The sequence below is a fragment of the Lithobates pipiens genome, unplaced genomic scaffold (assembly GCF_037356315.1).
Source record: "Lithobates pipiens isolate NorthernLeopardFrog02 unplaced genomic scaffold, aLitPip1_a1.2 Scaffold_13, whole genome shotgun sequence".
Taxonomy (NCBI): domain Eukaryota; kingdom Metazoa; phylum Chordata; class Amphibia; order Anura; family Ranidae; genus Lithobates; species Lithobates pipiens.
Window position 1 is genome coordinate 116,656,500 of NW_027507718.1, and position 13,124 is coordinate 116,669,623.

General features: G+C 44.4%; 1 protein-coding gene across 1 annotated transcript in view; it reads left to right on the forward strand.

Annotated features, from left to right (window-relative positions):
- GTPBP3 (GTP binding protein 3, mitochondrial) overlaps positions 1–13,124 on the forward strand; it is a 160,156-nt gene that overhangs the window by 49,627 nt on the left and 97,405 nt on the right. Inside the window, exon 7 of the mRNA XM_077475428.1 lies at positions 1,549–1,692. Coding sequence (XP_077331554.1) covers positions 1,549–1,692 — 144 coding nt within the window. The remainder of the gene's footprint in view (positions 1–1,548; positions 1,693–13,124) is intronic.

Here is a 13,124-nt window from a genome sequence, read left to right on the forward strand (position 1 = left end):
CAGGAGGTGGTCAGGGACTGGCGACATGGTACAGGAGGTGGTCAGACTGGCGACATGATAAAAGAGATAAGTGCAGCCAGTGTTGTCCCCGGTGATGCAGCCAGCGATTGTCCCCGGTGATGCAGCCAGCCATTGTCCCCAGTGATGCAGCCAGCCATTGTCCCCAGTGATGCAGCCAGCCATTGTCCCCAGTGATGCAGCCAGCCATTGTCCCCAGTGATGCAGCCAGCCATTGTCCCCAGCGATGCAGCCAGCCATTGTCCCCAGCGATGCAGCCAGCAATTGTCCCCAGCGATGCAGCCAGCAATTGTCCCCAGCGATGCAGCCAGCAATTGTCCCCAGCGATGCAGCCAGCAATTGTCCCCAGCGATGCAGCCAGCAATTGTCCCCAGCGATGCAGCCAGCAATTGTCCCCAGCGATGCAGCCAGCAATTGTCCCCAGCGATGCAGCCAGCAATTGTCCCCAGCGATGCAGCCAGCAATTGTCCCCAGCGATGCAGCCAGCAATTGTCCCCAGCGATGCAGCCAGCAATTGTCCCCAGCGATGCAACCAGCAATTGTCCCCAGCGATGCAGCCAGCTATGCCCCTGTGCAGTGAAGAGAGCCGTCTGGTTGAATAGAGCGCCGGGGACATCACAGCTTTAATTTCAATAGCTGTGTGTTCCCTGTCGCGCGCCGTCACACACAGCCCCTCCCCCTTGTCCAGGCACTTTGATAGACAGATCACCCATCCAATCTGGACAGGTGATCTGTCTATCAAAGTTCTCCGGACAAGGGGGAGGGGCTGTGTGTGACGGTGCGCGACGGGGAACACACAGCTATTGAAATTAAAGCTGTGATGTCCCCGGCGCTCTATTTAACCAGACGGCGGCGGCTCTCCTGCGCTATACACCCCCCATCATGGGCGGCACCAGGGGTGGGGTGGGGGCGGAGTTCTGCCCCCAGGCCCGCCCCATTTTCGGCTCAATTATCTGCCGTTTTTTCCTTTCGGCAAATTGCCGAAAAGGGCATTTTCGGCCGATATGTTTCGGCAGCCGAAATTTCGGTGCATCCCTATATGTAAGTATTACTGTATTTAGCGGCAGGGAGTACAATAGCATATGAACCAAATACATGACATCATTACACGTTCAATTCCTTTCAACCAAAACAACTGTTATTTTGCTAGCCTGTTAAGCTGAATCCGTTTTTACATGTAACCTCACATTTATTTCAAAGGATTTTCTTCCAGACATGCAGCTAGAATACAGGAATATACAGTATAATTATTATTATTAAGTAGTCCAACACATTATCCTTTATGATTAAAACATTGTGACTGCTTAAATGCAAATCCTAGGCCTTGCAAAGTCTTAACTGTAAATTATGGGCTCTCTGTGAATTTGCTTTACTGTCATTTAGTATTAATGTCATTCATTTATAAAGTGCCACCATAATATGTAGTGCTATTTATTAAGCAATAAAGCAATGTGGATTACAATCTGCAAACAGAAATTGCAGACACAAAAAAAGGTCAAAACTTTTGATCTAACTAATTTGAATTGGCAGTTGATGAAGAAGTAGAAAAGCTTCAGAAAGAGCTGGAGGAGCATCTCAAGGACAACCGCCGAGGAGAGAGACTGAGAGATGGGGTGCAGGTGGTTCTAGCAGGAGCTACTAATGCAGGGAAGAGTAGCCTGCTTAATGTAATAAGTAAGTACCTGCTTCTTTTTTTTTCTTTGTGGTTATCATATTTGGAATAAAAACAAACCTGTGCTTTTTAAATAGCAGGTATTTTAGACAGTAAGTTCTTAAGAACTTTTTTCATGGTGCTGATGCTTGCCTGTTCCTTTCTGCCTCCTGCACATTTTTATTGGCATCATAGTGATGAGCCAATAGGAATGAATGTGAGACGTGTGGCTGTTTTAGCAAAGTGGTACATTTTCAGTTATCAGAGACATTTTCCCTTGGCTTAATAAATGTGGTGAAAATTCACTTTGCAAATAATACCCAATTACCGTATATACTCGAGTATAAGCCGAGATTTTCAGCCTCTTTTTTGAGGCTGAAAGTGCCCCCCTCGGCTTATACTCGAGTCATCGCTGTCTGCCTGCTCGATCAGCGTGTCGAGCAGACAGACAGCGGCCATTCTATAATTCAAAAGCCGCGCCTCCGGCTCCGCCTTCGCCTGTGATAGGCGGAACACTGAATTTCCCAGCAGCCTGTGTTCCGCCTATCACGGACATCGTCTCATCCTCGTACTACGGACGAGGATGAGACGATGTCCGTGATAGGCGGAACACAGGCTGCTGGGAAATTGTGTTCCGCCTATCACAGACAGGGAGGCGCGGCATTTGAACAGGGGAATGGGCGCCGACGAAGAGCGGTGATCCTGGGACGGGACCGGACGGAGGCTCGGCTCGGGACGGGACGGGACCGGACGGAGTCTCGGGACGGGACGGGACCGGAGGCTCGGGACGGGACCGGACGGAGGCTCGGGACCGGACGGAGGCTCGGGACACAGGTAGGCTGGACACACAAGGCCACACACACACACACACACACACACACACACACACACACACACACACACACACACGGATGGACACACACACACACAGGGATGGATGGATGGATGGAGACACACACACACAGGGATGGATGGATGGATGGACACACACACACACAGGGATGGATGGATGGATGGACACACACACACACAGGGATGGATGGATGGATGGACACACACACAGGGATGGATGGATGGATGGATGGACACACACACACACAGGGATGGATGGACACACACACACACAGGGATGGATGGATGGATGGACACACACACAGGGATGGACAGGCATATCTCACCCTCGGCTTATACACGAGTCAATAGGTTTCCCAGTTTTTTGGGGGTAAATTGGGGGCCTCGGCTTATACTCGGGTCGGCCTATACTCGAGTATATACGGTATATGTGATAAAAGAAAACAAACATTTTTTTCTTAGCTGAAGAAACTCAGCAGAGCTTCACCTCATTCACTAAACTAAGGACAAAGTACATTATCCCTATTGTATTGTAGCAGATCCCACAAGGTGGTCTGACATCTGTACGACCAGGAATTGATATTTTTTCTAGTGAGAGTAGTTTGACCAATCCTCCTCCAATGACTGCCTTCCTAGAACCCAATCCCAGGCTAGCTCAAAAGGTAGCCTCTCTTTGTAAGTCATCTCTGTCAGCATAGCATATAAATCCAAAATTGCTCAAAGGTCTGCTGCTGGAGAAGTTCATAAAAGTTTAAATTTCTTTAACCACAATGATACCCCTGTCCAGCCATCATTTTGCTATAGGTCAGGTAGGGGTTTCATTGTTTTGCGACTGGATGTCATATGACATCCTTCAGAACAAGCTGCTTATGCATGCCCCCGGGGAGCACGGCGATCTGTGGTGTGGCATGTCCCTTGCACACACTGCATCTCCAATTACTGTAAAGAGCCTGTGATGTAGGCTTTTTACCATGTGCCACCTCATCAGTGCCTATCAATGCAGCCTATCAGTGCCCGTCAGTGTAGCCTCATCAGCATACATCAGTGAAGGAGAAAAGTTACTTATTTACAAAATTTTACAACAGAAACTAAGAAAAACTTTTTTTTTCTTTCAAATTTTTTAGCCTTTTTTCATTTTTTTAGTAAAAAATAAAAAAGCCAGTGGTGATTAAATACCACCAAAGGAAAGCTCTATCTGTTTAAAAAAAAAGATAAAAATTCTGTTGTGGTACAACAGAATTTAGCATGAAAGCTAAAAATTGGCCTGGACGGACTGGGGTAAAAATGCCCTGTATTGAAGTGATTAAGCAGCAATTTAGCAATGCCTCTCTGGATAGAGACCTAATATAGTTGGGTAATAGATATGAGAGAAAATGGACTGGGTCTTGAGGACTGCTCTAAGGATGGCAGAATGAAATCCTTTAGTTGTAACAGGAAGATAAGTATAGGTGGGAGAGAACTGTCCTACTGAGTCTAAGGTAAGGATAAATTCAAAAAGCCAGATTTCTAGATATTTTTCTTGAAGTTGCTAGGTGCCCCAAGCTGAGAGAATTCTTGTGGGATTTGGTATAATAGTGTTCAGGGATGAGATATATAATAAGAGATCATCAGCATAGAGCACCAGCTGGTGATGACATGACACCAGACACAGGGAAGGGAGGGGTTGGTATCCAAAGCAACAGCCAAGTGTTCCATGGTATTGATATAGATATAGAACAATAATGACAGGGGAAAGCCCTGTCTGGTTCCTGTTGTGGATAGAGGATGGTTGATCATGCACCAAAATCCTGGCAAATCCTGGCAAATCCTGGCAGTAGGTTTAGAGTTAAGAAGCATAATGTTAGATACAAAGACACTACTTAGGCCAAATTTGGTGACAGAGAACTTTAAGAAAAGCCAATGGACCCTGTTAAATGCCCACTCTTTGTCCATCACAAGAAGGACTACAGGGAGTGAACAACCACAAGCTGCTGAGATGAGGTTGATGCTTCATATATTATCATCCTTTACCTGTCTACCTGAAACAAATCCTGTCTGATCTTGATGAATTAAGCAGTCATGCAGGGGCTGTAATATTAAGCGTAAAGCTTAACAGTCACATTGATCAGCGATATGGGGCGAAAACTGTAACAGTTCATAAATTCTTTTTTTAGCTTTGGTGGGATGGTAATTCACGCTTAAAATGCTTGATTTGGAAATGAGATCCGTTTTCAGCAGAGAGCGGTCTGACGTCCGCTCTCTGCTGATGTCACACAGATCATTGCAGGCACCATGTCATCCTGGCTCTGGAAGTCTGGATCCGCCAGGTGCCTGGACTCAGGGCTGTCTCAGCCTCTCAGTGAGCTGCTGAGACGGCTGCACCCCACCTCTCCACAGCTCAGCGCTCCAGTGAGCATGGAGGAGCAGAGCAGGAGAGCTGCTGATTGACAGGCAGCAGCTCTCTGCTCAGGGAGCCGAGAGAAAGGAGACATCAGTGGTGTTTGATGGCACAGTCCTCAGTGCAGAAGTGCCGGGGACAGATGCGGCATTGGTCCTATGCTGCATTTACCTAAATATGTATAAAGGGGCAAAAAAATGGATTTCCATACTTCTCCTTTAAGAGAGATGTGAACATGAAGATTGGCAAGTAAGGATGGAGAAGGTAACTGGAGCATGGTTTGACCACAAAATATGTGGCCTAAATATTATAGGTGATCCAACAAAGAGCGATGGACTTATACTTGATCTATCTTGACTATAACTGTTGTGGACATATAAGTAACGGCTAGAGTGCGAGATCCTCCAGCAGTCCTGGAACATTTGCCTGTGCATGTGGTCTTAGTGTCTACCCCAAGGGTCACCAGAACTAGTGTTTCCATTGGAAGATTGGGACAACCCAAATTTGGGGATTTTCTTTTACAACTACAATTCCAAAAGAAAATAAAAAAATCGTGACACTGTGTAAAATCTCCATAAAAACAGAATGCAATGATTTGCAAATCTCCTAAACCCATGTTTTATTTACCATAGACAATAGAAAACATATCAAATGTTTAAACTGGGAAAATGTTCAGTTTAAGAAAAAATAAGATAATTTGAAATTGATGCCAGCAACATGTTAAAAAAAAAAAAAAAAAAAAGGGACATGTCCACGTTTACCTTGGTGTAGCATTCCCACCTCTTTTAACAACACTCTGTAAACATGTGGGAACTGAGGAAACCAGTTACTAGCGATTCGAGAGAGGAATTGCAGAACTGACAACCTTGAAAGGGGTCCTCTGCTCGCTGAGCAGGGGGCTAGTAGGGTTAATGGGCAGGGTGGAGGGGTAAGTCAGGATTATCAGGTGGGAAGATGGGTTAATGCAGTTAGAGGGAGTGGTAGGGGCTCACAGAAAAGGAATGCCAGCCCTAGGTTTAAATACCCTAACACATTTACCAAGTTGGCTGAAGATGTAGGGGTAGCAAGCTCAGAGATAGCAGCCCTAGATGTCACTCCTACCCCTAAAAGCCAGGAGAGCAGCCCAGCTAGTAGTGGTGGTAAGGGTAGTGCTGGTAGTCCAAGACAATTGGTGGTAATAGGGGATTCTTTAATCAAGAGCGGTTGATAGAATATTTTCCCACCAGGATTACCTCAAGCGAATGGTTTGCTGTCTCCCTGGTGCCATGGTTTGGCATGTGGTGGCCGGGTTGATAAATTACTGGGAGGGGCTGGGCATGACTCAGCTGTCTTGGTCCACGTTGGAACCAATGACAGAATATATGGAAGGTGGAGGCTCCTTAGGAACCATTTTAATGAACTAGGCTGTAATTTGGAGGGAAGGACCTCCAAGTGTTTTTTCAACACTGCCAGAAGTCTGCCGAGCAAAATAGGTGAGTTTGAAGCTCTGGTGCATGAGGAGAACTAGGATTTAATTGGTATTGCTGAATCTTGGCTTCATTCTTCACATGACTGGGCTATTAATATTCCTGGCTATCTTCTCTTTTTGAAAGACAGGGTAAAATGGAGGGGTGGTGGTGTCTTTCTTTATGTGAGACGTGATCTCAAAACGAGTGTGAAAGTGGACCTAGTGGAAAGTGAGATGAGTCTGAAGCATTATGGGTAGAAATGTACATGGGTGTGCGTACTACAAAGGTTATCCTAATGCAACGTACACACGATCGAATTGTACACAGTACGCCGGACAATTCGATCGTGTGTGGGCTCCAGCGGACTTTTTCATCGTAAAGTCCGGTGGACTTAGAAAGTAGTTTTGACTCAAAATTTGTCTGCCGGACTTGGCTTTCAGCGGACAATCCGTTCGTCAGTGTGCTAGTCCAGCGGACTAAGAATGACGCATGCTCTGAAGCAACTAGTCCCGTCGTACGCGCTGTACGTCATCGTGTTAGAAATTTCTGGACTTTCGGAGTGTCCGTGTGTGGCCAAGTCCGTTCGTTATAAAGTCCGGCGGATTGTTTGCCGGACCAATTCCACCGGACAATTTGATCGTGTGTACGCGGCATTAGAGTTTGTTATAGACCTCCCAGTGTTAATGAGGAGGTGAAGACTCAGCTCCTGGCACAGATAAAAAGGGCTGCAAGGGCTGGGATGGTAATAATAATGGGGGATTTTACCTACTTGACTGACTTGACTGGAGTAATGGCACTGCTTAAACAATTAAAGGGCAGAAATTGCTAAACCTATTACAAGACAATTTTATGATGCAGTTTATTGAGGTCCTGACTAAGAATGATGCTCTGCTGGACCTGGTGAGCTCAAACCATGCAGAGCTTATTTTGGTATATAAAAGAACATTTGACATGATTTAATTTAATGTTAGCGGTAAGAAACAAATACATTTGGTAAATATATAAACATTTAACTTTTAAGATAGCAAATTTTCCAAGGATGAGGGCTGCTCCCTAAGACTTAGACTGGGAGGGAATATTGGCATTGATGAACACACAGCAGAAATGGGAATTCTTCAAAAAGACTGTATACGAACTCACTGCAAAGTAAATTCCCACGAGCAATGAGTTTAAAAGGCTAAAAATAAAACCTACATGGCTCACTGTCAAAGTTAAAAAAAATCTATAAATATTAAGAGAAGAGCTTTTAAAAAATATAAAAATGAAGAAACACTATCATCGTTTAAATGTTACAAAGAATATAATAGAATATGTAAAAAGGACATCAAGGACGCAAATATTCAAAATGAACAACAGATTGCAAAAGATAGTAGGAAACCCTAAAAAATTCTTCAAATACAGTATCTCACAAAAGTCAGTACACCCCTCACATTTTTGTAATTTTTTTTAAATATTTTTTCATGTGACAACACTGAAGAAGTGACACTTTGCTACAATGTAAAGTAGTGAGTGTACAGTTTGTATAACAGTGTAGATTTGCTGTCCCCTCAAAATAACTCAACACACAGCCATTATTGTCTAAACCACTGGCTGTTAGAGACCTTGCGTGCTTCCAACTTCTGTTTGAGGATGCCCCACAGATGTTCAATAGGGTTTAGGTCTGGAGAAGTGCTTGGCCAGTCCATCACCGTTACCCTTAGCTTCTTTAGCAAGACAGTGGTTGTCTTGGAGGCGTGTTTGAGATTGTCATGTTGAAACACTGCCCTGTGGCCCAGTCTCCGAAAGGAGGGGATCATGCTCTACTTCAGTATGTCACAGTACATGTAGGCATTATTGGTTCCCTCAATGAACTGTAGCTCCCTCAGGTTCAGGGTTTTTGCAATCTTCTTATAGCCTAGGCCACCTTTGTGCAGCGCAACAATTCTTTTTTTCAGATCCTCAGTGAGTTTTTTGCCGTGAGGTGCCATGTTGAACTTCCAGTGACCAGTATGAGAGAGTGAGAGCAAGAACGCCAAATTTAACAAACCTGCTTCCCATTCACATCTGAGACCTTGTAACGAGTAACATGACAAGGGGAGGGAAAGTGGATAATTGGACCCAATTTGGACATTTTCACTTATTTTGCACTGAAATTTCTCTGCATTTGTTCAGTTATTGCCTTTTTGGTACCTATAGCCTTTGATGTTTGTATATTTGTTCATATTTGATGTTTGTTCATTTGCTGGCTACCTCCAGGGCCATGAGAATTTTTTAATAGGACTGTTATTATTTCATGCTCGCAAATCTATACTCCTTAAATGGAAATCTCCACAGGCGACTATTTTAGACTTCTGGAAGTCTGTTGGTAATAAATTGGTACCATTGTATAAAGTCACATATGAATCTAGAGGATGTCCCAACAAATTCTCTATAGTTTCCGAGATCTGGATGGAGTCCAGGGATACGGTCATCTCAATGCCAATGCCCCCATGGTTAATGCTGATCTGCTTCCCAGTATTTGACGTTGGTTATTTCATTGTACTGTGGGTACTTATTCTCCTTAATCCTACTTATTGCCTACCAGCAGAACTGAGTATAGTCACTTTGACTTTGGTTGCCAACCTTTTATATTTTGTGCACTCTTTTTTTCTGTGCTTTTAAAAGGAGCTTCAGTCTGGAAAAAAAATTAAAAGTCAGCAGCTACAAATACTGTATGGTTTCACTGATACTAGTATCGGTGCCGATACTAGACATTTTCGCGAGTATGGGTACTCGTGAAAATTCTCTGATACCCAAAGCTGATACCGGAAGTAACGTCAATTTAGAATCAGAATGTCTCCTCCTCCAGCCCACTGTCTCCTCTGGGTGCCATCCCCACCTCCTCCTCCCAGTGGCATCTTTACATGGGGTAAAAGCCAGGACCAGTGTCAGAACTCCCGTTTCTCGTCCAAGTCCTGCCTGTGAAAATGATTGGTTGCTGGGCCCGCCTAGCAACCAATCAGGTGCATGGAGGTCTCAGCATTCAGAGGGGAAAGATGTAACTTCCTCCTATTGAGCTGCTCAGCCTCCACCTATTTCCCACTCACAACAGAAGGGCCTGGAGTCTGAGCAGACTTTGCAATCTTGACCAGGACTGTACTAATGTGAGTGAGCAGAACTCCAGTGATGGCTGCACAATGAGGAGGGGGGGGACAGGGGGCAGGGATCACACAGGTTTTATTCTAGAGGGAGGACAGGCTTCCCAGAGCTGTGTACACTGACTACAACTTCACCACACCTTCCACAGTACTTCTACCAGGCCTTCAGCCTATGACTGTCTCCTGTACCATGTCTGTATTCTCTGACCATCTACTGTAGTATGTCTGCAGTCTCTGGCAGTCTCCTGTACCATGTCTGCAGTCTCTGGCTGTCTCCTGTACCATGTCTGCTGTCTCCTGTACCATGTCTGCAGTCTCTGGCCGTCTCCAGTATCATGTCTACAGTCCCTGTCTCCTGTACTATGTCTGCCGTCACTACTGTCACTTTTGCCTCCTCCTTTCCTTCACCAGCTGTTACCTCTGCCCCCATACCTCCCAATGACCCTCTTAGTTACAACAATGCAGGCATAAGAGAGATGGACTAATTCTAATACCAAGAACCATTATGTGGAACCAAAAAATGCATGGGATCACAGACTGTGGCTCTCAGTATTGCTGCACATAACTACTGTTACATAACGTTATTTGTAAGGTATTCCTAATTGGTACAGCATACCGTTGGTCACCATTAATATCACAGCATCAAAGACAGTATCATGAGTGTCGAAAGGGGACATAAGAGGCTTATTGAAAAAGAAGTTAAAGAAAAAGGATGGAAAAAGAAAATCAGAAGAAATAAGAATCCAGAGAGCACAAGGAGACCTAGGTTGGAGAGGAAGTTAGTGTAATAGGAAGTGGGTCCCGCCTTTGTACCACCCCAGAATTCATGGACAAAGGTACAAGGCTCCCAGGTCTGATCAAACAGTTTACTGTGATCATTAACAATCCCTGAAATCTTTTCATGTACCATGATCTAAGAGATTTTATGTTTTAATCGCCTAAATGATACTGAGGGTGTCTTCCATGCCCCTGCTATAACAATCTTAGTTGCTAGCGAAATAGATTAAAAGATAATTAAAAAGAAATAAAAGAAAATTAGACATTTTAGAAGACGTGGCTAGCCCGAAGGCAAGTTATTAAGTAAGGCTAGATAAGGTTGTTGCTCGATAGAGAGTCCCGTTATTTTATGTATCATTGAAAACGCCCTATTCCAGAAGTTCCTAACATTTGGACACTCCCACCAAATGGAAAGCATGGAGCTTCACAAATTACAGCCCCTGAAGCATTCTGCGGTGGCCGTGCCATACATCCTGGCAGGCGCGTAGGGACTAAATACCATCTGGTCAATACTTTCAGACTGGCTCCTATCAGAAAGACATTCAGGATGCCTTTGTAGGAAATTTGAAGTCTAGAACGCCAAGACTCTAGGTCCTCAGCACAGTCCCAGGCCAGCATGTAAGGTTGTTTCTGAGGTGGAGTGAGCAGTGGCTCATATAACATAGAAATACCCCCTCTAGAACCCTGATCTTTAGTGCACCATTGCTCATATGCTGTTAGAGCAGGAGGCTTCCCCAAGGGCCACTGCAAAAATTGGCTATTTGATAAAAATTGAACCGTTCTGTTGGGGGCTTCTCCAGGACAGAGGAGCAATGGGAAAGAGTAAGGGGACCACGATGAGTGAAAAAGTGACCAATGCGATATAGGCCCTTGTCCATCCACCACCTGAATGCCCTAATGTCCATACCAGGAGCAAAATCGGGGTTATGAAAAATATGACCCAGAGGTGTAAATGTGGAGGTCAGTAAGGGACCAGAATGCACTTGATCCCACATGGCAAACGAGTGGGACAGTGTGGGGGGCTGTATTAAGGGTCTTTCTTTGAGGAGGCACCACATGAGGAAATCAATTGTGAAGGACGAAATAGCCTGACGTTCCACTGGAACCCAGTCATGTCTCTCGTGGCAAGAGTAGACGGTCAACAGTTGCATTATTCACGCTGTCTTATAGTAGGAGTAGAAATCGGGAACACCAAGGACCCCCCCCCCCCCAGATCGGGGAGCAAACAAAGTGGAGCAAAGCAATCTATGACCTTTAGTGCCCCATATAAAAACTTTACCACTTTAGCCTGAAAGCAGAAAAGGTCCAACCTAGAGACCCTTACTGGTAAAGACCTGAATAAATATAAAAGTTTAGGCAAAGGGGTAATTTTGATTGCATGAATTCTACCAAGCCACGAGAGATTATACAGGGCCCAACTAGAAATTAGTTGTTCCAGGCGTCTAAAAGAGGAAGGGTAATTTAACCTCATATAATGACGAGTATGAGGGAGAGAGATTAATCCCTAAATATGGAAGAGCTACCTAGTGCCATTAAAAAGGAAAGGATTCCCTCATATGTAAAGCAGTGAGACAGGAACATTAATATTCATAGCAGAAGATTTTGTCTCGTTCACTCTGAGCCCAGAGATCTTGCCAAAGTTACGTGAAGTATGAAGAATGTTCGGGAGTGAGGTAAGGGGGGAGGTCACAAAAAAAGGGGGGAGGCATATTATCTTTGAATAACGCACATTTATGTGTATGGGGACCACATAGCACTCATTTAATATCCGGGTCTTCCCGGATTGCCACGGCCAGAGTATCGATCGCAATAGCGGAAAGCAGTGGGGACGGCGGGCACCTCTGTCGCAAACCGCGTTCAATGGTGATAGGATCAGAATGGTATCCCAAAAACTGATTGATCCCAATTGATCCCAAGACGCATAAAAAGAGAGGACCGAAGCACCAGGTCTCTAAGACCTGAAACATGTAAGTCCAGGACACAGAATCAAAAGCTTTCTGCAAGTCTAAGGACAGGAGGAGCTCCTCCTGAGAGATGCCCCCAGCCCATCCCGACCGCAGAAACGTGATGACGTTCATTGCTCTTCTTATCTGATCAGGCCCCTGACGATCTGAGAGGAAGCCCACCTGATCTCTATGTACATAAGAACTGATAAAGAATGACAGTCTGTTAGCCAATACTTTAGCGAACAGTTTAAGATCATTATCTATAAGTGAAATGAGTCAGTAGTTTTCAACCTCCCCGTATCCTTATTGGGCTTTTCAATAACTAATATATATATGCCATATGGGAGGTGGGGTCCAAGGTGGCCCCTGCCTGTAAAGTATTAAAATACTGAACCAGATGAGGAACCAAAAAATCCTGGAACTTGCGATAGTATAGAGCCGGAAAGCCATCTGGACCTGGAGCAGAACCTGTCATTGAGGATTTAAAATCACCTTATTTTTTTCGTATAATGGTACATTTTTTGTAAACATTTGATATGTTTTTTTATTTTCCACTTCCTTGTCTTCTGTCTGGAAGTCTAAATGGATCGCCATTGCCACTCCCTTAGATTTGGAGACTAGATTTAAATTGTTAATCTAGGTAGTGTAGTTTTTACTTTGTATGTATGTTTTCTGAAGAAGAATATCTATTTTTAGCGAAAATTATATAATATTTGAGACCAGTAGATGTACCATTAAGGCAATTGGAAAGGGAGCAATAAGTATTACAATAAGCAATCTTTGTCATAGAGGGGGAAGGGGCGAGAAAGTATATGAGAGAGTATGAAGAGATGGAACAACAAACTACAGAAATGTTTGTAGCAACCATTTTGTGTGGTATAAAACAAAACCATAGTGGGCAATGAGTCAAAACCATAGTGGGCAATGAGTTAACAAACA